The sequence below is a fragment of the Odontomachus brunneus genome, unplaced genomic scaffold (assembly GCF_010583005.1).
Source record: "Odontomachus brunneus isolate Ranch 3 - 2012 unplaced genomic scaffold, Obru_v1 Obru_scaffold_010, whole genome shotgun sequence".
Taxonomy (NCBI): Eukaryota; Metazoa; Arthropoda; class Insecta; order Hymenoptera; family Formicidae; genus Odontomachus; species Odontomachus brunneus.
The window spans coordinates 50,497-67,159 of NW_022639460.1; the positions used below are offsets into that span (position 1 = coordinate 50,497).

The window sequence follows — 16,663 nt, forward strand, 5'->3', positions numbered from 1 at the left end:
TGATATTTCTCTATGTGTAATTAATTGTCGAACTATCTAAATAATTAGTTGTTTACAATACGAACGATGCAGGCAATTGAAGAACAGTGAGCTTTCGCCTAATGGACTTCTGATTAATGCTTTATTGAAGCACAACGTTCTTCCTCGCGCGATCGTTCTGTTGAGTCCCTCGCGACGGGCAAGATTAGACGGAGTCCTTCCAGTTTCCTCGTTGGGCCCGCAGATCCTTACAACTGTCGACAAAGCGTCGACGCGGCGAAATCACGTTGCCGACTGACGTAACGGCGTGATCGTTCGAACGAGCGTTTCATTCTCCATAATTAAACGGTAGGCAAGGTGGAAGTTATCGATGGCGGCGCATTAAAGGTTTCGCGGACAATTCCCGCAATGCCTTTTGCACAACTCGTCGTCGTCGTCGGCGGCGATTGAGAAACCGCGACGGACTCGCCGATTCTGTAAGTCACGAGGTGTCACGTGCGCATACAATCGTAAGATGCGGACGATTTATGCGGGTCCCAACGACGAATTTCGAATGCGATCTACAAACAAACAAACGACTGGGGAGTGACGGTGGAGGGAATTAAATCCCCAGACGAGATGAGCGTTTAAATGCCACTTGGAGCGCGCAGTAAAGCCCCGAGAGCGATAATACTTTCGAAATGCGCAGGAAATTTGCCACCTTCACCTCGCGCGCGCGCATGCATCATTAATTCCCAGCGACTGAATATCCTCGTTTAAATTCCGCACGCGATGAAGTACGCACGACAGCACGCGCAAACAGGAAAAGACGTGGGCTTTCCTGCGCCAGCGACAATTTTGCTGGTGCAAAAATTTTTTCCGATAGAGCTGGATAGCGGATAGAGTTCTCACGCGGGAACAAGTCGTGGAAGAATCTGCCAGGCAAACAGCGCGCGCGACGCATCGACGTGCAAGCACGGCGGTTACACGCGCCTCGGGTTACAATGTGCACGTTCAAGTTCACGTAATCTCGTTACCCGCGGACACGTATTTCGGCCTGAAATCTTATGCCGTTCAAAACACAGTCCGCCTTGCGGGGTTACCGCTTCGAGCGAGATCCGTGTTCCACCGGACGGATCGAACAAGAGTCAGCGACCAAAAGTGGCTGAAGTAAATGCTCAAATATTGACATTGTCGAGTATTTCCGGTTCCAAAACCGACTTGAACTTCGCGAAAAATAAATAATTGATCGATTAAAATTTTTCTCGACTAAAATAGTCGTCAATCGATAATCAAAATTGATCAATCGTCATGTATGTAATCATGAATATGATTTCATCGTTGAATGGAATTAATTATTAATCAGTGTATTAATTAGTAGTCGAATTCAAGTTTGATTAATAATTAATCTCACCAATCGATGAAATTATTTGTGATTTTATACATGACGACTGATTAATTTTGATTATTGATTTACCCATTATTTTAGTCAATCAATATTTTAATTGATTAATATCCGACTAAGATAGACAACTAGAAAAAAATAATAACAGCAATTTATATAAATATGAGTTTAAGTTCATGTTTATATAAAAATTTCAATAAAAAAATATATATTTTCTTATTTAAAAATACTTTATAATAACTAAATATGTGTTGTTATAGTATCGAAGAAATGTTTCTTATTTCTTAGATATTTTTCTGTTACAAGCTGTCCATATAAACCCAATCAAAAGTTAGACTCCAATTTGGATTCTCAATTGAATGATCGCGACGTTATCTCGTTATCGTTAACTGTAATTGACTTCATTACGCCTTCGATATAGCCTGCCTACATTTTCTAGAATACTTCGTCGGAGTTTGCACGGTCGTTTGTGCGAGCCCCGCAACGTCTTACGATTCGCAAATTTTCCTCAGATTTTCTTGGAGATTTCGGCAAAAATTAACTGATAAGTAAACCTACCTAAAAGGTACACTCCGATTTTTTTCTAATTTGGCACAAATGTAAAAGTATAAAAAATATTTAGATTATACTTTTTCATTTTGGCCCATTTTGAGTTTCACAGACATATAAATGTTTTTAGTTTGCTGATTATGAATATGAAGTTAAATATGTAAAATTATTTGTATAAATAATAAAATGTTTACACAAAACATTTCAAAAATTTCAGAAAGTTCAAAAATTATTTATATAAATAATTTCTCGGTTTGGCCGAGATTCGAACCATTTTTGACTAATTTAGAACATATTTGAAATATTACGGTTCGAATCTCGGCTAAAGAAATTTAGAATGGTTCGTGTCTCAGCTATACCGATTTTGTTAAAATTATTTAATTGTATCTTGTATTCAATTTTATTTCTTATGCATTTTTGTTGTACTTGATGATAGGAGTAAAAACATTAAAAAGCTATAAAACGTGAAATTCAAAATGAAAAAATATGATCTAAATATTTTTTGTGCTTTTACATTTGTGCTAAATTAGAAAGAAATTGCAGTGTGACTTTTGGGTAGGTTTACTTTTTAGTGTAGAAAGTAGTAAAAGTAAGAATTTATATGAAAAAGAAAAGATATAAAAACTTTTAATCCTGTCCGTGTGTTCAGTCAATTGTTTTCAATCGGCCATAGTTATGCAAGTATGATCCAATTCAATAAATTATTTTTTTATTTTTTTTACTGGATAGTCCATACATGTCATTTTGCATAAAACAAAAGAAATTCAAGCCTTATGAGCTCTTAAATGTTTTTAGTTTTTACTAGTTTTTAATAGCAATTTTTTACCAGTTGCATTTCCTTCACTCATTTTTAATAAATTAATAATAAAATAATTGATAAATAAAATAATAAAATAAAATTTCTAATATATTAATCAAGATTAAACTTATCAATGAATATTCTAAAAGAAAAAAATTGACCATGCTTCACTTCTTGAACGATTGCGAAGAATCTCAGTACCGTCTATATTTTTTCAATCATGTATCAAATTTTCATCTTCATTTTTATCGGAACATATTTCATATGGGTTAGATAATATTTGCATAACTACGACCAATTACCTCAACCAAGTTGTAAAAGGATGCTAAAGTGAACAACAAGCTTGAAAAATGTCGTTGAAGCGACTGTCAAAATGGAAAATTGGCGGAAAATCTAAGAAGATATAAAAGGAAATTTTGTGCAAGTTTTTCGTATATTTTGTTAAACTTTCTAAATTCAGTTGCAAAGGCACAGCAATGTTCTTTGAAATTTTCGTCCACTTTGGCATCCACTTAACGCAACTGAATGTCCACCGAATGTTTTCGCGCCAACAAAGATATATCATTCCTCCCCTTCGAATTTTCGTCCGATCCCTCTCTATTCAGTTGCCGACATTTTTTTCTCAGTGTGGTTAACCGATTAATCGCCGCGGAGGTTCTCTTGCCTCGGAACGTACAACGCATTCATCTCTTGGAGATGACAAAGCGACCAGCTCCCCTTCTCCACCGCCTGATCTTGCTCAGGGCGGTGTACTTCGCGCGCGGCTGGAAGAAGTACCCCGACATCTCCTCGTGCAAAGAGCGAGGACCACATCTCTCTCGAGAGGACATTGCCCATACACGCGACTTGTTGCTAGGCGCTCCGAGGTCAACCGTTATGGTTTCCGCCGTAGTCGAGGCGGCTCCTCGTTCAGCGATTAGATATCCCGGGAGGCTCGGATGTCCGAAAAACTACGGCTCGCGTGGCGTTAATAACCGCCGGGCCTCGCCGGGAGTTTCCAGCATACGTTTTCGGCGCGAACGTTTACAGCCTGAGAATAGCTAAACGGCACGCTCGCTAACTCAGCCGGCTGAACTCTCGCGCCGACGGCATTTTTATTCGAAGGCCGCACTCGTAATCGAAGTTCGGATTCCCCGGTGCTTCTCAGGCAAACCAGACTTTCCGGGTGGGACGAGAAAACGACCAAGAGGAAGCCCGCGTCGCGTTAGGAACGACGTTCCTTTTTGCTCCTCTTTTCAAAATTCCGACTGCCGGATCTCGAGTAAGTTCGAGATACACATACACACATACAGAGAAAGAGAGAGAGAGAGAGAGAGAGAGAGAGAGAGAGAGAGGGGCGGGGGAGATGCGTTCGATTCCGCGCGATTCATCTCGTTTTCGCGCGCTCATGGAGGAGCGCTTCAACGCTTGCGTTGCGGATCCACTAGACCGACTTTCAATTGGCCGCGGCAATTGGTAAACCAATTAGAGCCAATTACACGCGTCACATCCCTTCGAAGTGGACGGAAAAAAGCGTCACGACCGTCGGACGTGAAACCTGAGCTGTTCGCGAGAGCGCACGTGGCGAACGCGTGCACCACGTGCAAGCCGTGTACAGCCCCTCTGACTCCCCTCCCTTCCTGTCCCCTGACGTCGCCCTCTTGACCTTTCGTGTACGACGCGAATCGTCGAATTCGCGAGGACACGCGTGGATTAAATGACGACGACACGTCCACTTCTTGGCATCCGGTGGCGTCTCCGTATTCGAGGAGCAAGAGGAGGAGGAATATGACTTGGACCTCTGCCGCGAGTTCTCAGGTTAATGTTTCATTTACCGACACACTTCTGCTCCTCCAAGCTCCTCAGTGCGGGGAATGTGTGTGAGAGAGAGAGAGAGAGAGAGAGAGAGAGAGAGAGAGAAAGAGAGAGAACTACAATGTATGGCGGTTGTGCATATACGATTGATCTAATGCGCCTGTCCTCTTTTGCGATCTGTCGAAAGCGAAACGATCATATCTTTGTTCCGTGAGAATCGAACATGCGGATTTCACGTGTTAGCCGAATGCTGTCAGCTCGATAACGTTTCTCGTCATTTTCAACAGAGATACGGATGGACGGAATTGCGTTTTATCGGGTGATGTCAGTGCGCGATTCGGGGATCCGTTCAGCCACACATCCGTTGCAGCGATCGAAACGCAGCGGAAAAAAAAAGATAAAAAGGGGAGAGTTACGTCGAATATTAGTAATCGCGTAGATTTCTGTTTTACTTCTTTTCTTTCTGTTCGGCTCATTTGGCATCCGTTCATCCTTTCAACTGTACGATCGTTGAAAAGGAAAAAAAGAGTAGCGTGAGATATTATACTGAGAGAAAAAATGTCTGAAAAATATTAACTCGCCGGTAAAGTCTTTCGTGAACAACGTTGCGCGCACTTCAGACGTCATTGCGACGACGTTGCTGTGGGCGTTAATGAATATCATTTTTCAAATCTCGAGTAATGTGTATATTACTTGTGAAATCTCCCTTAGTGTTTTAGAAATACGTCTCAGGAAGAAATCTTTCGTCATATTCTCTCAACGTCAATTTCAAGATCTCTCGTTACTTTCTCTTCATATATGGAGAGAATGTTACAACTTTTTTTACATAGGATACTAAATATACCAATAACATATTTACTTAAATCTAAATTATTTCGTTTAAATAGAATAAACAGTTGCTTTCATAAAAGGGTTTAAGTTTCAGAAAAATGTATACTTAGAAAAAAAAAATTGATTTGAAAATGTCTCGTTCATTTGCTGTTCCGTACACGGTTGATATCGCAAAAGCGAGAGCGGGCGGCAGATATGACGGATATCACGCCACGGACGACTGTCTTTTTTGCGCTTTCGAAAATGAGCGAGCGCGCGGCTTGACACGTGATCGCCGTCAATCGAGCGCTCGTTAATCCGACTACATTAATTAGCGATTAACCGGCGATAACGTAAATATTTTTGCACAATTGTTTATGATCGCCGATCGCGATAACTGCGGCCACTCTTGCGAGTTAACGAGCGCGCGAATTTACATTAAGGCACACGTGATCGGCCGATGACGTAAGCGGCACGTCGCCGATGACGGTTCGTGGTGCGCTTTCGTTAATGATTAATATCTCTGTACAATAATTCATCGGCGATTCGGCCGATTACAGGCGACTTGAATAAACACCGGAGTGCTTGGCCGAGATGGGAGACAGAACTGCAACGATCGAAGCGGCTTTTGATTATCGGCACATCAACATGCTCGTTTACGCAATAGATCTTTCGGCACTCCAGGCTATTGCGACGAACTTACGGCGTGCTCTGATGAATATCGTTTTTTAAATCTCATAAATATCTCATAAATAATGTGCAGGAGAGACTGGGGCTATACGGCCCTAGCAGTATGTTGCTCATGCGCTTTTTTATCTTGAGAGAAATAGTGGATACAAGATCGCGAAATGGTACTTTTAAAACATAAATAATTTTCTCTGAATTTCATTAACACCGGAATAATATTACAGCTAAGGAACAACTGATTTGGTAATAGCAAAGTAAATTTTCAAGGCTCTCAAAATTTTGTATCAATATTCTCCGTCATGACTAAATAAAATTCGATAAGCGATGTGTTGCTGGCTAGAATTAAATTTCTCACAAGTGTATGATATATTGTTTCTGGCGATCAATGCAATTTTCATACATAAAATGATTGAAATGGAGCATATGGGCGGAGATAAAAATGGCCCATAATTAAAGGTCGGCAGAAAGGCTGTGAAGACCTCTCGCGGAGACTGTGGAACCACTAATCAGGATACATATTTTATCCTTACCTTCTTACCCTGCGCTATTGGGCAACTAAATCCAGTGCAAGATGGCTCTATTGCTGCATATTTTGGTTATTACAAAACAAAATATACAGTTAACAAAGTCATAGCCGGTATTAATACATAGAAGAAAGTTGTCTTTATCATGTTTATGTAATCAGTTACAACAATTAGTTGCAGCTGAGAAGTTGTAACTTTAAAATTCTAAAATGTAAGTCTTCTAGCCTCGGTCTCCCCTACATGATTTATAAAATCCCTCCCTTTCAGCTATGTTTGCAAAATATATTTCAGCTCTGTTTCTCTCGACGTGAATTTTCAGATCTTTATACGGAGAGAATATATATTATAGCGTTTCTTTCTCTTCATATAAATTCTTTTTACTAATTGCAAAATTTTATCATTTTTTTAATAACAAACATAAAGTTAAGAAGCATAGTAAATTTGTTAAGATTTCAATTTCTAATTTGCACACATGTGAAACGGAAAGTTAAACAAAACTTGATAATTAATACTTGAATATATATTGAATTACTAAAACACTAATTAATTAAAACTTAATAAATTAAAATAGAATATATTACACGGAGACAAGATTCTGATTGTGAAAAATTTTACTGCAAAATTCTCTCCGTAGGATTTTTATTTATGCGTCTCTCTTCGCGGTTATCGCACAAATTGATCGCGATCATTTGCGCAATTGGTCTTTCGTGAAACAACGTTGCGCGGCACGTTATTGCGACGAAGTTATACTCTAATAAATATCTAATAAATAATGTGTACACATGACTTGTCAAATCCCTATTGATATTTTAGGAACGTATTTCACGAAGGAATCTTTCGTCACATATTCTTTCAATTAAGTAATATAATTCAATTAATAAGTAAATTTTAACATCTCTCTTGTTGCTTTTCCTTCTTACACAGAAAGAATGTTATAGCTTCTTCTTACATACATTCCTTTTACTAATTACAAAATTTTACCGCGTTTTTTAATAGCGCAGAAATAGGACGTCATAGTGGAGCTTATCTTGTCAAATTTTTTCAGAGAGAGAGAAAGGAAAAAAGAACATTTTGAAGCATAAATAGCATACATGTGAAACGGAAAGACAATAAATTAAGGTAGAAAATCAACGTGCAAAATTATATTTCTTGGATTTTTCCTACTAAAAATTGCATTATAGCATAAAAAAACTATAAAACTCTCCCTGTGTAGGATTCTTACTTATACGTCTCTCTTTCCAGTCATCACCCAAATTGATTGCGATAATTTGCGCAATTGGTCTTTCGTGGAGCAATGCTGCGCGGCATTTCGGACGTCATTTTCCGAACTGTATCTTAATATATAAATTTCGTGATATCTCGTCACTGTGCCTTCACAAGACTCTTACTTGTGCGTCACTCGTTCCAGGCGTCGCCCGGATCGGTCGTTTTTCCTGGCTGCCCGATACGTCAGCGTGGAGATTGCGCCGCGGGATTGTGTAATCTCCACGTAATGTCGCGCGGCCGGATGCCAGGAGAGCGAATAATAAGATATGCGTTGGGAAGCGGCGTCTTTTCGTGTGTTTCGTGTGCCAGAGGCGGGCGTGTGACCGTCACGTGGCGGGAAGCCGCAGCTGGCCGCAGCTGGCATTTATTGTCGCGTCTCGTCTCGCGACCGGAGGTTAAGCGACAATTGAACCGCGGCAGGCGGCTCGCGTTAATAGGACGGCCGGCCGATACGGTAAATACCGTAGGGTCGACTCTGCAGGGATGCGTGACATCGAAAACGAAAGGAATTCACGGCCGAATAATCGCTCATGGAAACACGTAACGGTTCCTGACGACCGAAGACTTGCGTCTTACGATTTCCGGAGATAAGTCTGATGAATTTTTTCATCAGACGTTTGACGTCGATCGAATTATTATTAATAATATTCGGTGACCTTTGCAAACGTACTTATGCAGGGCAAGAGTTCGCCGCACCCCATTCAAAAAGTAAAAGTCCGCCGTTCCGGCATAAATCGTACTCTAATCTCGACTCGTCGATGAACACGGTGGCGACTCGTAGCGGAGACTTTGGAACTCTACTTCGCTGTTGAACAGTCCATCTCGCGCCATCTAGCGGTGGCGCGAGAAAAAGCCGAGAAGTGGATAATGGCGATTACCTGATTTACCGACGCCGGATTCAGGACAGAATTTGAGTCTCGGCTAAATTGCTTCTATTAATTCTGAAGTCTCCGTTATGAGCCGCCACTGTCTCCACCGCCGAAGCAAGGTCGCGCTACGAAAGCAAGTTAGTCGGACTTTTAAATAGACTATACGTGTGTGTGAAGAGATTCTTTCTTAATTGTCAAACAATACGATTCGGGTTGGGAATGTTTTGCTGCCAAATGACGCCGCTGAGCGCAGATGAGAGTCCTTGATCTTTAGGAATTGAGAAGGTTTTGATCCTTGAATAGTATGATCTAACACAGAGCCAAAAGACCGATAATTTTTGAATAGCATTGCTGGTATCGCGACACTAATAACACTAACAGATTTTGACCTTTGAAAACGTTGACGAGAAAGTCAGGTGTGCTTTGTGATTCCTGGCTATTACCGACGAGCATGCGACACGACGCATTTAACGTCTCAACAGATGGAATGGGACTTCGTTTATCGCGAACCGATAATCGAGACGCGGGTTTTGATTTTCAAACATTAGAATTTAACGCGGTGAAAGCGAAATACCGACTTATTTATTAAATTACATCATTTATGACATACTAATAACACTAACTAGCCGATTTTTGTCTTTGAAAACGTTAACGAGGACTAAAATCAGGCGCCTTGTGATTCCTGGCTATTACCGACGAGCGTGCGACATGACGCGCTTAACATTTATACAGGTGGAAACGACACGTTTATCGCGAATCGATAATCGAGACGCGAGTTCTGATCTTTAAATAGTACAACTTAACGAGGACTAAAATCAGATGCACCTTGTGATTCCTGGCTATTACCGACGAGCGTGCGACATAACGCGCTTAACATTTATACAGGTGGAAACGACACGTTTATCGCGAATCGATAATCCAGACGCGAGTTCTGATCTTTAAATAGTACAACTTATGAAACACAGCGGGACGAAAGACCGACTCATTTTTCAATTGCACTAACAAGCTTCAGTCGTTGAAAGCTTAACGAGAAATAATGTCACGTGTGCGCTTCGTGATGCCCAGCTGTTACCGACGACCGTGCAATACGACGCATTTAACACCTGCGCAGGTGGGACGCGAAACGACGTTTATCGCGAACCGATAATCGAGACGCGAGTTACGTTATCGGCTCGTGGAACGGCGGATCTCGGGTGTTGATACTCTAATACGCCGTTAGTAAACTCGAAGAAAGATTGCAATGGTACAAAATATATACAGAACAAAAGATCAGAACAAAATATATACAGAACATGCATATTCCTTCCTGCTATTCCTACATAAAACAATAAAATTGAATGCAACGCAAAGATCGATGTGACAGGAAAGCGCTTTTATCATTGGCAAATTTAGACATGCGAAAAAGTCCGAAACAACAATCCTGCGACGTCGCAGGCAATCCTGCGATTTCTTTTTTTTTCAACACCAGCGATATTCGTTGATAATCACAAGTATCGCCGAAGATGATACTTTCGTTTGATTATGCACTCTGAGAGAATAAAATATCTAAGAAATAAAATATTTGCTGGAGACTGATACCATATTTACTAATACCAACATATAAGATACCTTCCCAATAAGAGAATGCACATTTCCTTGAAATTTTAGCTTGTCATAAGAGCAATTGTGTAATCTATTTAAATGCAAAAATCTATTTAAATATAGACTTAAGTGAATACGTTATTAATGTCCACCGAGTAAACGTTTTTAATCTTTGGATATTTTTGCTGTCGGCATACCTGAGATCAGCTGTCTCATTACGACGTCAGAGTTAGACGTATAGACGCAGATTTTTGCAACCCGACACACGATAAAGGACTTACGAAACTGCTTCGATTTGATAAGACAGGCTTATAAAACGCGTCGTTAAACTCCGCTATCAATCCGACGTATCGCGCGCATATGCAAGACGATTAAGTGTGAAGCGCGGCTGTCTGAGCCTAGCAAAACTTAGGCGCGATTTTAAGGATCGCCGCTGATACGCGTCGTTCTGATAACGCAGTTTTTCGCGGCACATTTCCTGTTTTATCTCCAACAAGGCGGTTTTGCAGACGGAAAAACACATCGCGCGGATATAAATTCTCGCTCGCGCGGGAGAATTCTCTCTCTATCTCGCTTTGCCTTCCCTTCCCCCGCCCCTTCTCACATCGCCTGTGTTTCCTCGTGTCCGTTGTCACGATAATTCGAAATAACCGACAATTCTGCAGACAGCTCGCCGCTAATGCGCGAAGATTGACAAAATCAATCTTTGCACACGCAGATCTCAAATCTACACCTCGCCTTTACCAGGAAAGAAAAGAGAAAAGGAAATAGAGAAGAGATAGGAAAGAGAGACAAAGAAAAATTTGTAGTATACTATAAAAACACATCAATTACAACATCAAATACAACAATTGTATTTGTGTTGAGTTTAATGTGCCTGTGTGTTAATTTCAAAAATATTGTTGTGCTATTTTGTGTGACTATTCCATTCAGTTTCATACTGAACTTTTTCTAAGTCTTACAATAACACAATTTATCTGCAACACGTACATATTTTATATGTAAAGTGTACATTAAGAGAAAGAGATATCTAAAAAAAATAAAAAAATATTTACTCGATGGGTACAGAATACACTGTAAACAATCTTGCGTACACAGTACGTAAACAAATGTTCCAAAAAGTCCACTCTAAATTTTGTGTCGAAAATAACTCATTCATATGTTCATTCGTGTGTTATTTACATTATGTATAGACTAGTACATAATAGTAAATAACATACGAGTGAACATATGAATGAGTTATTTTCGATACAAAATTTAGAGTGGACATTTGTTTACATACTGTGAATGCAAGATTTTGTACAGAATAACATATTTAGTTATACTAATATGAAATATTCTTTTCAAATAAGGAAATCAAATAAAAAACGTCAAGTAAGAAGATACATTCCCTTAAAATTTTGGTTTTTTATTTGTTTAATCTATTATTTAAATAAAAGAATCTAATCTTGAGCGAGCATGTTAACACCCACCGAATAAATATTCTTATTTTTCAAACATCTCTTCCTCTACGCGTACACTGAGAAGAAAATACTTGAAAATTTATTCGCGCGGGATATAAAAGTTTATTTACACTGAAATAAACTTCATTCTGCAGAAATAAACTTCATATCTCTCAAATAAATATTCAAGTGTTCTTTTCTTTCCAGCGTACAGATAGCTTGTGTTATTTATAAACGCGTCTGCCTTGAGTCCGATTAACGCAAAAACTAGCGAGTGGATAAAATTGGAGCTTGTGCGCGATGCGCAAAATTTAGCATAAAGCTTTTTGCAGTGGTATCTCCGTGAAGAACGAACGCGGAAGTCTCGCGCATGTACCTCCGTGCCTCGGGAGAAGGCACATTCGAGCAATTACCGGCTCCTTCGTTGTTTGTTGAACTTCAGTTCGCTCGGGGGGTCTATCTATCATTCGGCGAGTTATGTCATCCTCGCACAACGTGCCCCATGCGCGCGCTCGCGCTTACATAAACTCCTTTTTTTTCTCATTACAAAAGTCTGTGAGAAATCAGTTCCTACGGCGATTCGCCATGACTCATTGTTCAGTGCGCGCAGAGCTAACAACGCAAAAAGCCCACGTGCCCGCGCTGTCTGTCTGTCTGTCTGTGTGTGTGTGTGCCTGTGTGTTCGCGTGTACGTATAGTAATGCCCGGCCGTTACTACTATGACAGGTGCTCCGTCACCGTAATATAAACTACATTCGCGTAGCTGATCTTTATTTACGCGAGATTGAACCAGTCTGCGCATATTCGCGGAAAGAATTGCCGTCTCTCCCTCTCTTTCTCCCTCCCTCCCCCCTCTTTCTTTCTCTCTCGCTCTTGAGCGCTAATTAATCACTCAGTGTCGCGGGTTAATGACAGAATTTCTCGAGGCGCAGCTGCGACCGTTGCGGAAACGACGGATTCGCCATGAAAAAAGGCGTCCTTAATGCCCCGGATATCGCGAGCTTATCGTGAATTAACGGCGAATGATTCGCGATCCGAACGAACGAGCACGACGTCGACGACGACGTCGCGAGTGCATCAATCGGCGGATTGCGCGCCGATAATATTCTAGCATCAATCTCGCCGCTCACTCGGAAACTGGACCAGTCGACCCTGGACCAAATCTCCGCGAACATGGCCGACGAAATGTCTCCTCACGAATTCCCCGCGGTCTTCACGTACGTGCGCGCGCGCGCGTACATCGTCCGTCCATCCGCTCGCTCGCTCGCTCACTCGCTCGTTTTTCCCTCCTTCTGCCGAGAGAAAAGCGAATTCGCGATTCGCGATTTCTTGCCGGGGTTTCGGCGAGAGAGACGTGGCCAGACTGCGGAAACTGGTCCGCCGTCGATCGATGAGGTGGGCCTCGCGAGAGGTTACGCCGTTACTCGCTCGTCGTTTGCACGCGCGAGTGCGCTCTCGCGATTCGCGCCGAGTGCCGCGAATTAAAATTGCAAATAGCCGACATCTTGCGCGTGTTCGGGAACGAGATTCAGTGGGAATCTCGCGCGATAGGTCGCGCGAGATACTTCACGTTATCGTCGCTGAGGAAAAGAGCGATTTTTCTATCCGCGCTCCCCGCCGCTCGCGTCGCGCGCGAAAACATCGGAATTAAGTCGCAGCCGCGTGTCGGAAGCGCAGCGTATGGATGCAACAACCGGTTGCATTCGGTGACACGTCGGAGGGGGGTCGGACGATCGGACGCAGTTACGCAAGCATGGGCGGGGAGGGGACGGGAGCGCCGGTAAATAACATGAGTTACTAGAAGACCGTTTGATGGAGGAATTTGATCGAGAGGGAAAAACATCGCGATTGTGAATATTCATACCGCGCGAAAAGCGAAAGTTCAGAGGCCGTATTCTGGACACACACTCATATATACACACATACGTACAGCGAACGCTAAATGCGCCTTTCCGATTCTGAAGTGAGTTGAAACGGGTTTATGCACTAAGAGGAAAATATCTAAGAGATACGAAATATTTACTCGCTAGGCACTGATAATATACTAAATTGCATTTTTCAAACAAGAAAATGTAAATGTTCTTAAAACCTTAACTTCTCATGAGAGCAATTCAGTTTATCTTATTTATAAATGAAAGAGGTTTGATTCAAATGAATGAGGAAAATATCTAAAAGATACAAAATATTTACTCGCTAGGTACTGATAACATACTAAATTGCATTTTTCAAATAAGAAAATGTAAATGTTCTTAAAACCTTAACTTCTCAGGAGAGCAATTCAGTTTATCTTATTTATAAATGAAAGAGGTTCGATTCAAATGAATGGGTATATTAAAGTGAAGTAAGTAAAATAAAGTAAGTAAATCGAATTAAAAGCAAAGTAATTCATGTAGTCAAGTATATAAAGCAAAGTAAACTAAATAAAGTAAGTAAATAAAAACAAGGTAAGTGATATTATTGAATAAACATCGAGAATAAACATTTTGTTATTCTTCAGATATCTTCTTTCTCGATGTGCCGACGTGACGCTCATGTAAATAGAATGCTATTAAGAAGCAAAAAGGCGTGCCAGCGCATTTGCTGCACAGCCCCAGGTCGCAGAAGGATCAGGAGGAGCGTTCGAGATTTTCGTGGCCGAAATTCGAGAACGAACGCGGGCCGTCGCGTCGAGGCAGAATCGACTGCGATTCGGTGAACCGACGGAAGAATTCCTACTACGTAAAAGACATCGAAGTTTCACTCACCGGTGTCGTTTTCGTGCCCTTGATGCCCATCTCCCACATCGGTGGCTGTGGAAAGTGCTGCAACAGATAAGGAAAGAGCCGAGTGAGATCGGAACGTGACCGCCGTTTTACATCGCATCGAGAGGAAGGGAAGGGGGGATGGAGGAGGAGCGGGGGAGGGCAGAGTGGGGGACAGAGCGGAGGGCGCGATTATTAATGCGGGTCACGTCGTAAAGTTACGTGCCCTCGAGGCGATCGCGACCTTCCCCGCTGAGGGACGGACATTAAACTATAAGCATTAACTATAGCCGGCCCGGCGACAATTAACCCTTTGACTGTCGGAGTTATTTATGCGACGTGACCTCCGATTCTCTCTGTCCAGGGTGGAGAAGGATGAATACGGAATTAGGCGCTTGCTCGCGTGCGCGCGCCTGATCGTTACGATTACTCGCACGAACGACGAATTTTTTTTCTCCGCTTCCAGCGTGCTACCATTTTCGGCGACGGGCAATTTTCAATTGTACGCGCGTACGATATCATCGGCATGCGAACCGTTGTGAGCGCGAGATTATTGTATCGCTCACGTGACCGGTATATGACGCAGAAATAAAGAATGTTCTTGTTTATATCTTAGAAGAGAATATCTTTATTGCTGACATTTTGAAAATAAGATTATAATGAGATTACATGGCGTTGTACGAAGATAAATTATAATCTTCAATCAAGACGAATATAGTTAAATTAACACAATTATTTTCTCATAGAATATTACAATATTAATAGTCTTGGTTATATGTTATTAGTCCTCAATTAAGACGAGTATAGTTAAATTAACACAATAATTTTCTCATATATAAACAAGATTTGCAATCAATATGATCAACAAGATAATCAATATTGTTGGTGATATATGAGAAAATGAATGTGTTAATTTGACTATATTCATCTTGATTAAAATCTAATTTGTCTTTGTTCAACGCCATATAATCTCATTTTAATATTAATCTAATTTTTAAAATGTCAAGGATAATGATATTCTCCACACAAGAATATTTTCTTTTTCTGCGTACGTATGTATTTGTAAAGGTTCCGTCTGTAAAGAATCTGGGAATAGGAGTATTTCCTAAGATCTTTAAAGATATCGCGTTTCTGCGTCTTGGATAATGATTAACGTAAAAAGAAAATCTAGAATATCTATTAAGATCTTTGAAGATATATCACTGTTACGTCTTTATAGTCTTAACAGTAACGCAAAAAAGATCTGAAAATAACAATATCTGTCAAGATTTTTAAAAGATGTTTCATTATCGGGACTTAGAGACGATAATTGACACACAAAGAAAATTTAGAAATAAGAATATTTGTTAGAATTTTTAAAGATATTTTATTATTACGTCCTTGATAATAATTAACGCAAAAAGATTTGAAAATAAGGATATCAAGACTTTTAAAAGATATTTCACTATTACGATTTCAAGAACAATAATTAATGCAAAAAGAAGATCTAAAAATAAGAAAACCTGTTAGGATCTTTAAAGATATCTCATTACAACGTCTTTAACAACAATTAACGCAATAAGAAAACTTTTTAAAATTTTTTAAAATCTTTCACTGTTACACCTTTAACAATAACACACAAAAGATCTGGAAACAAGAATATCTGTTAAGATTCTCGAAGATGTTGTGTCTTTGATAATAATTAACGAAAGTGGAATAATCTAGAAATGGATCTAGAAATAAAAATATCTGTTGAAATCTTCAAAGATATTCCACTGCCGCACTTATGACAATAACTAACGCAAAAAAATTTCATTACATCTTTTTCTTTTTATCTTATTCAAGTAATTGTTTATAATAACACGCGATATCGTGTCTTTCAATTAAATGTCGCAATACGGTGTTCGATTATCTTTTCTATTCGATTAATATCTATGTGCGCGTTATTATCACGTCTTCAACAATACCGTGTCGCCTTTCTTCGTAGGACGTCGTCGGCGAAGTATCGCGAAAGTAAGAATAATACTCGTCGCGCGCAGAAGACGCAACGGAGGAGAGATGTGTCACGTCGGGCCCCTTCTGCCCCTTGCCCCCTCCCCCCCTCCCAAACGAGTATTTGCTCAATTACGAGACGCTTATTTTCCGCCGTTTATTCTCGATTGTTATTTACACGATAGGTGCGCGCGGCAAACTCGCGCGTTCTCGCCCGATCAATCCCACACGGTGATTGGAGAACACGCGTTTGCTCGCTGACCCATT

At 40.7% G+C, this 16,663-nt stretch overlaps 1 protein-coding gene across 5 annotated transcripts in view; it reads right to left on the minus strand.

The window, feature by feature from the left end:
- LOC116840565 overlaps positions 1 to 16,663 on the minus strand; it is a 107,667-nt gene that overhangs the window by 41,186 nt on the left and 49,818 nt on the right. For all 5 annotated transcript variants that reach the window (XM_032807403.1, XM_032807402.1, XM_032807406.1 and 2 more), the window contains one exon: positions 14,429 to 14,485. In XM_032807403.1, coding sequence (XP_032663294.1) covers positions 14,429 to 14,485 — 57 coding nt within the window. The remainder of the gene's footprint in view (positions 1 to 14,428; positions 14,486 to 16,663) is intronic.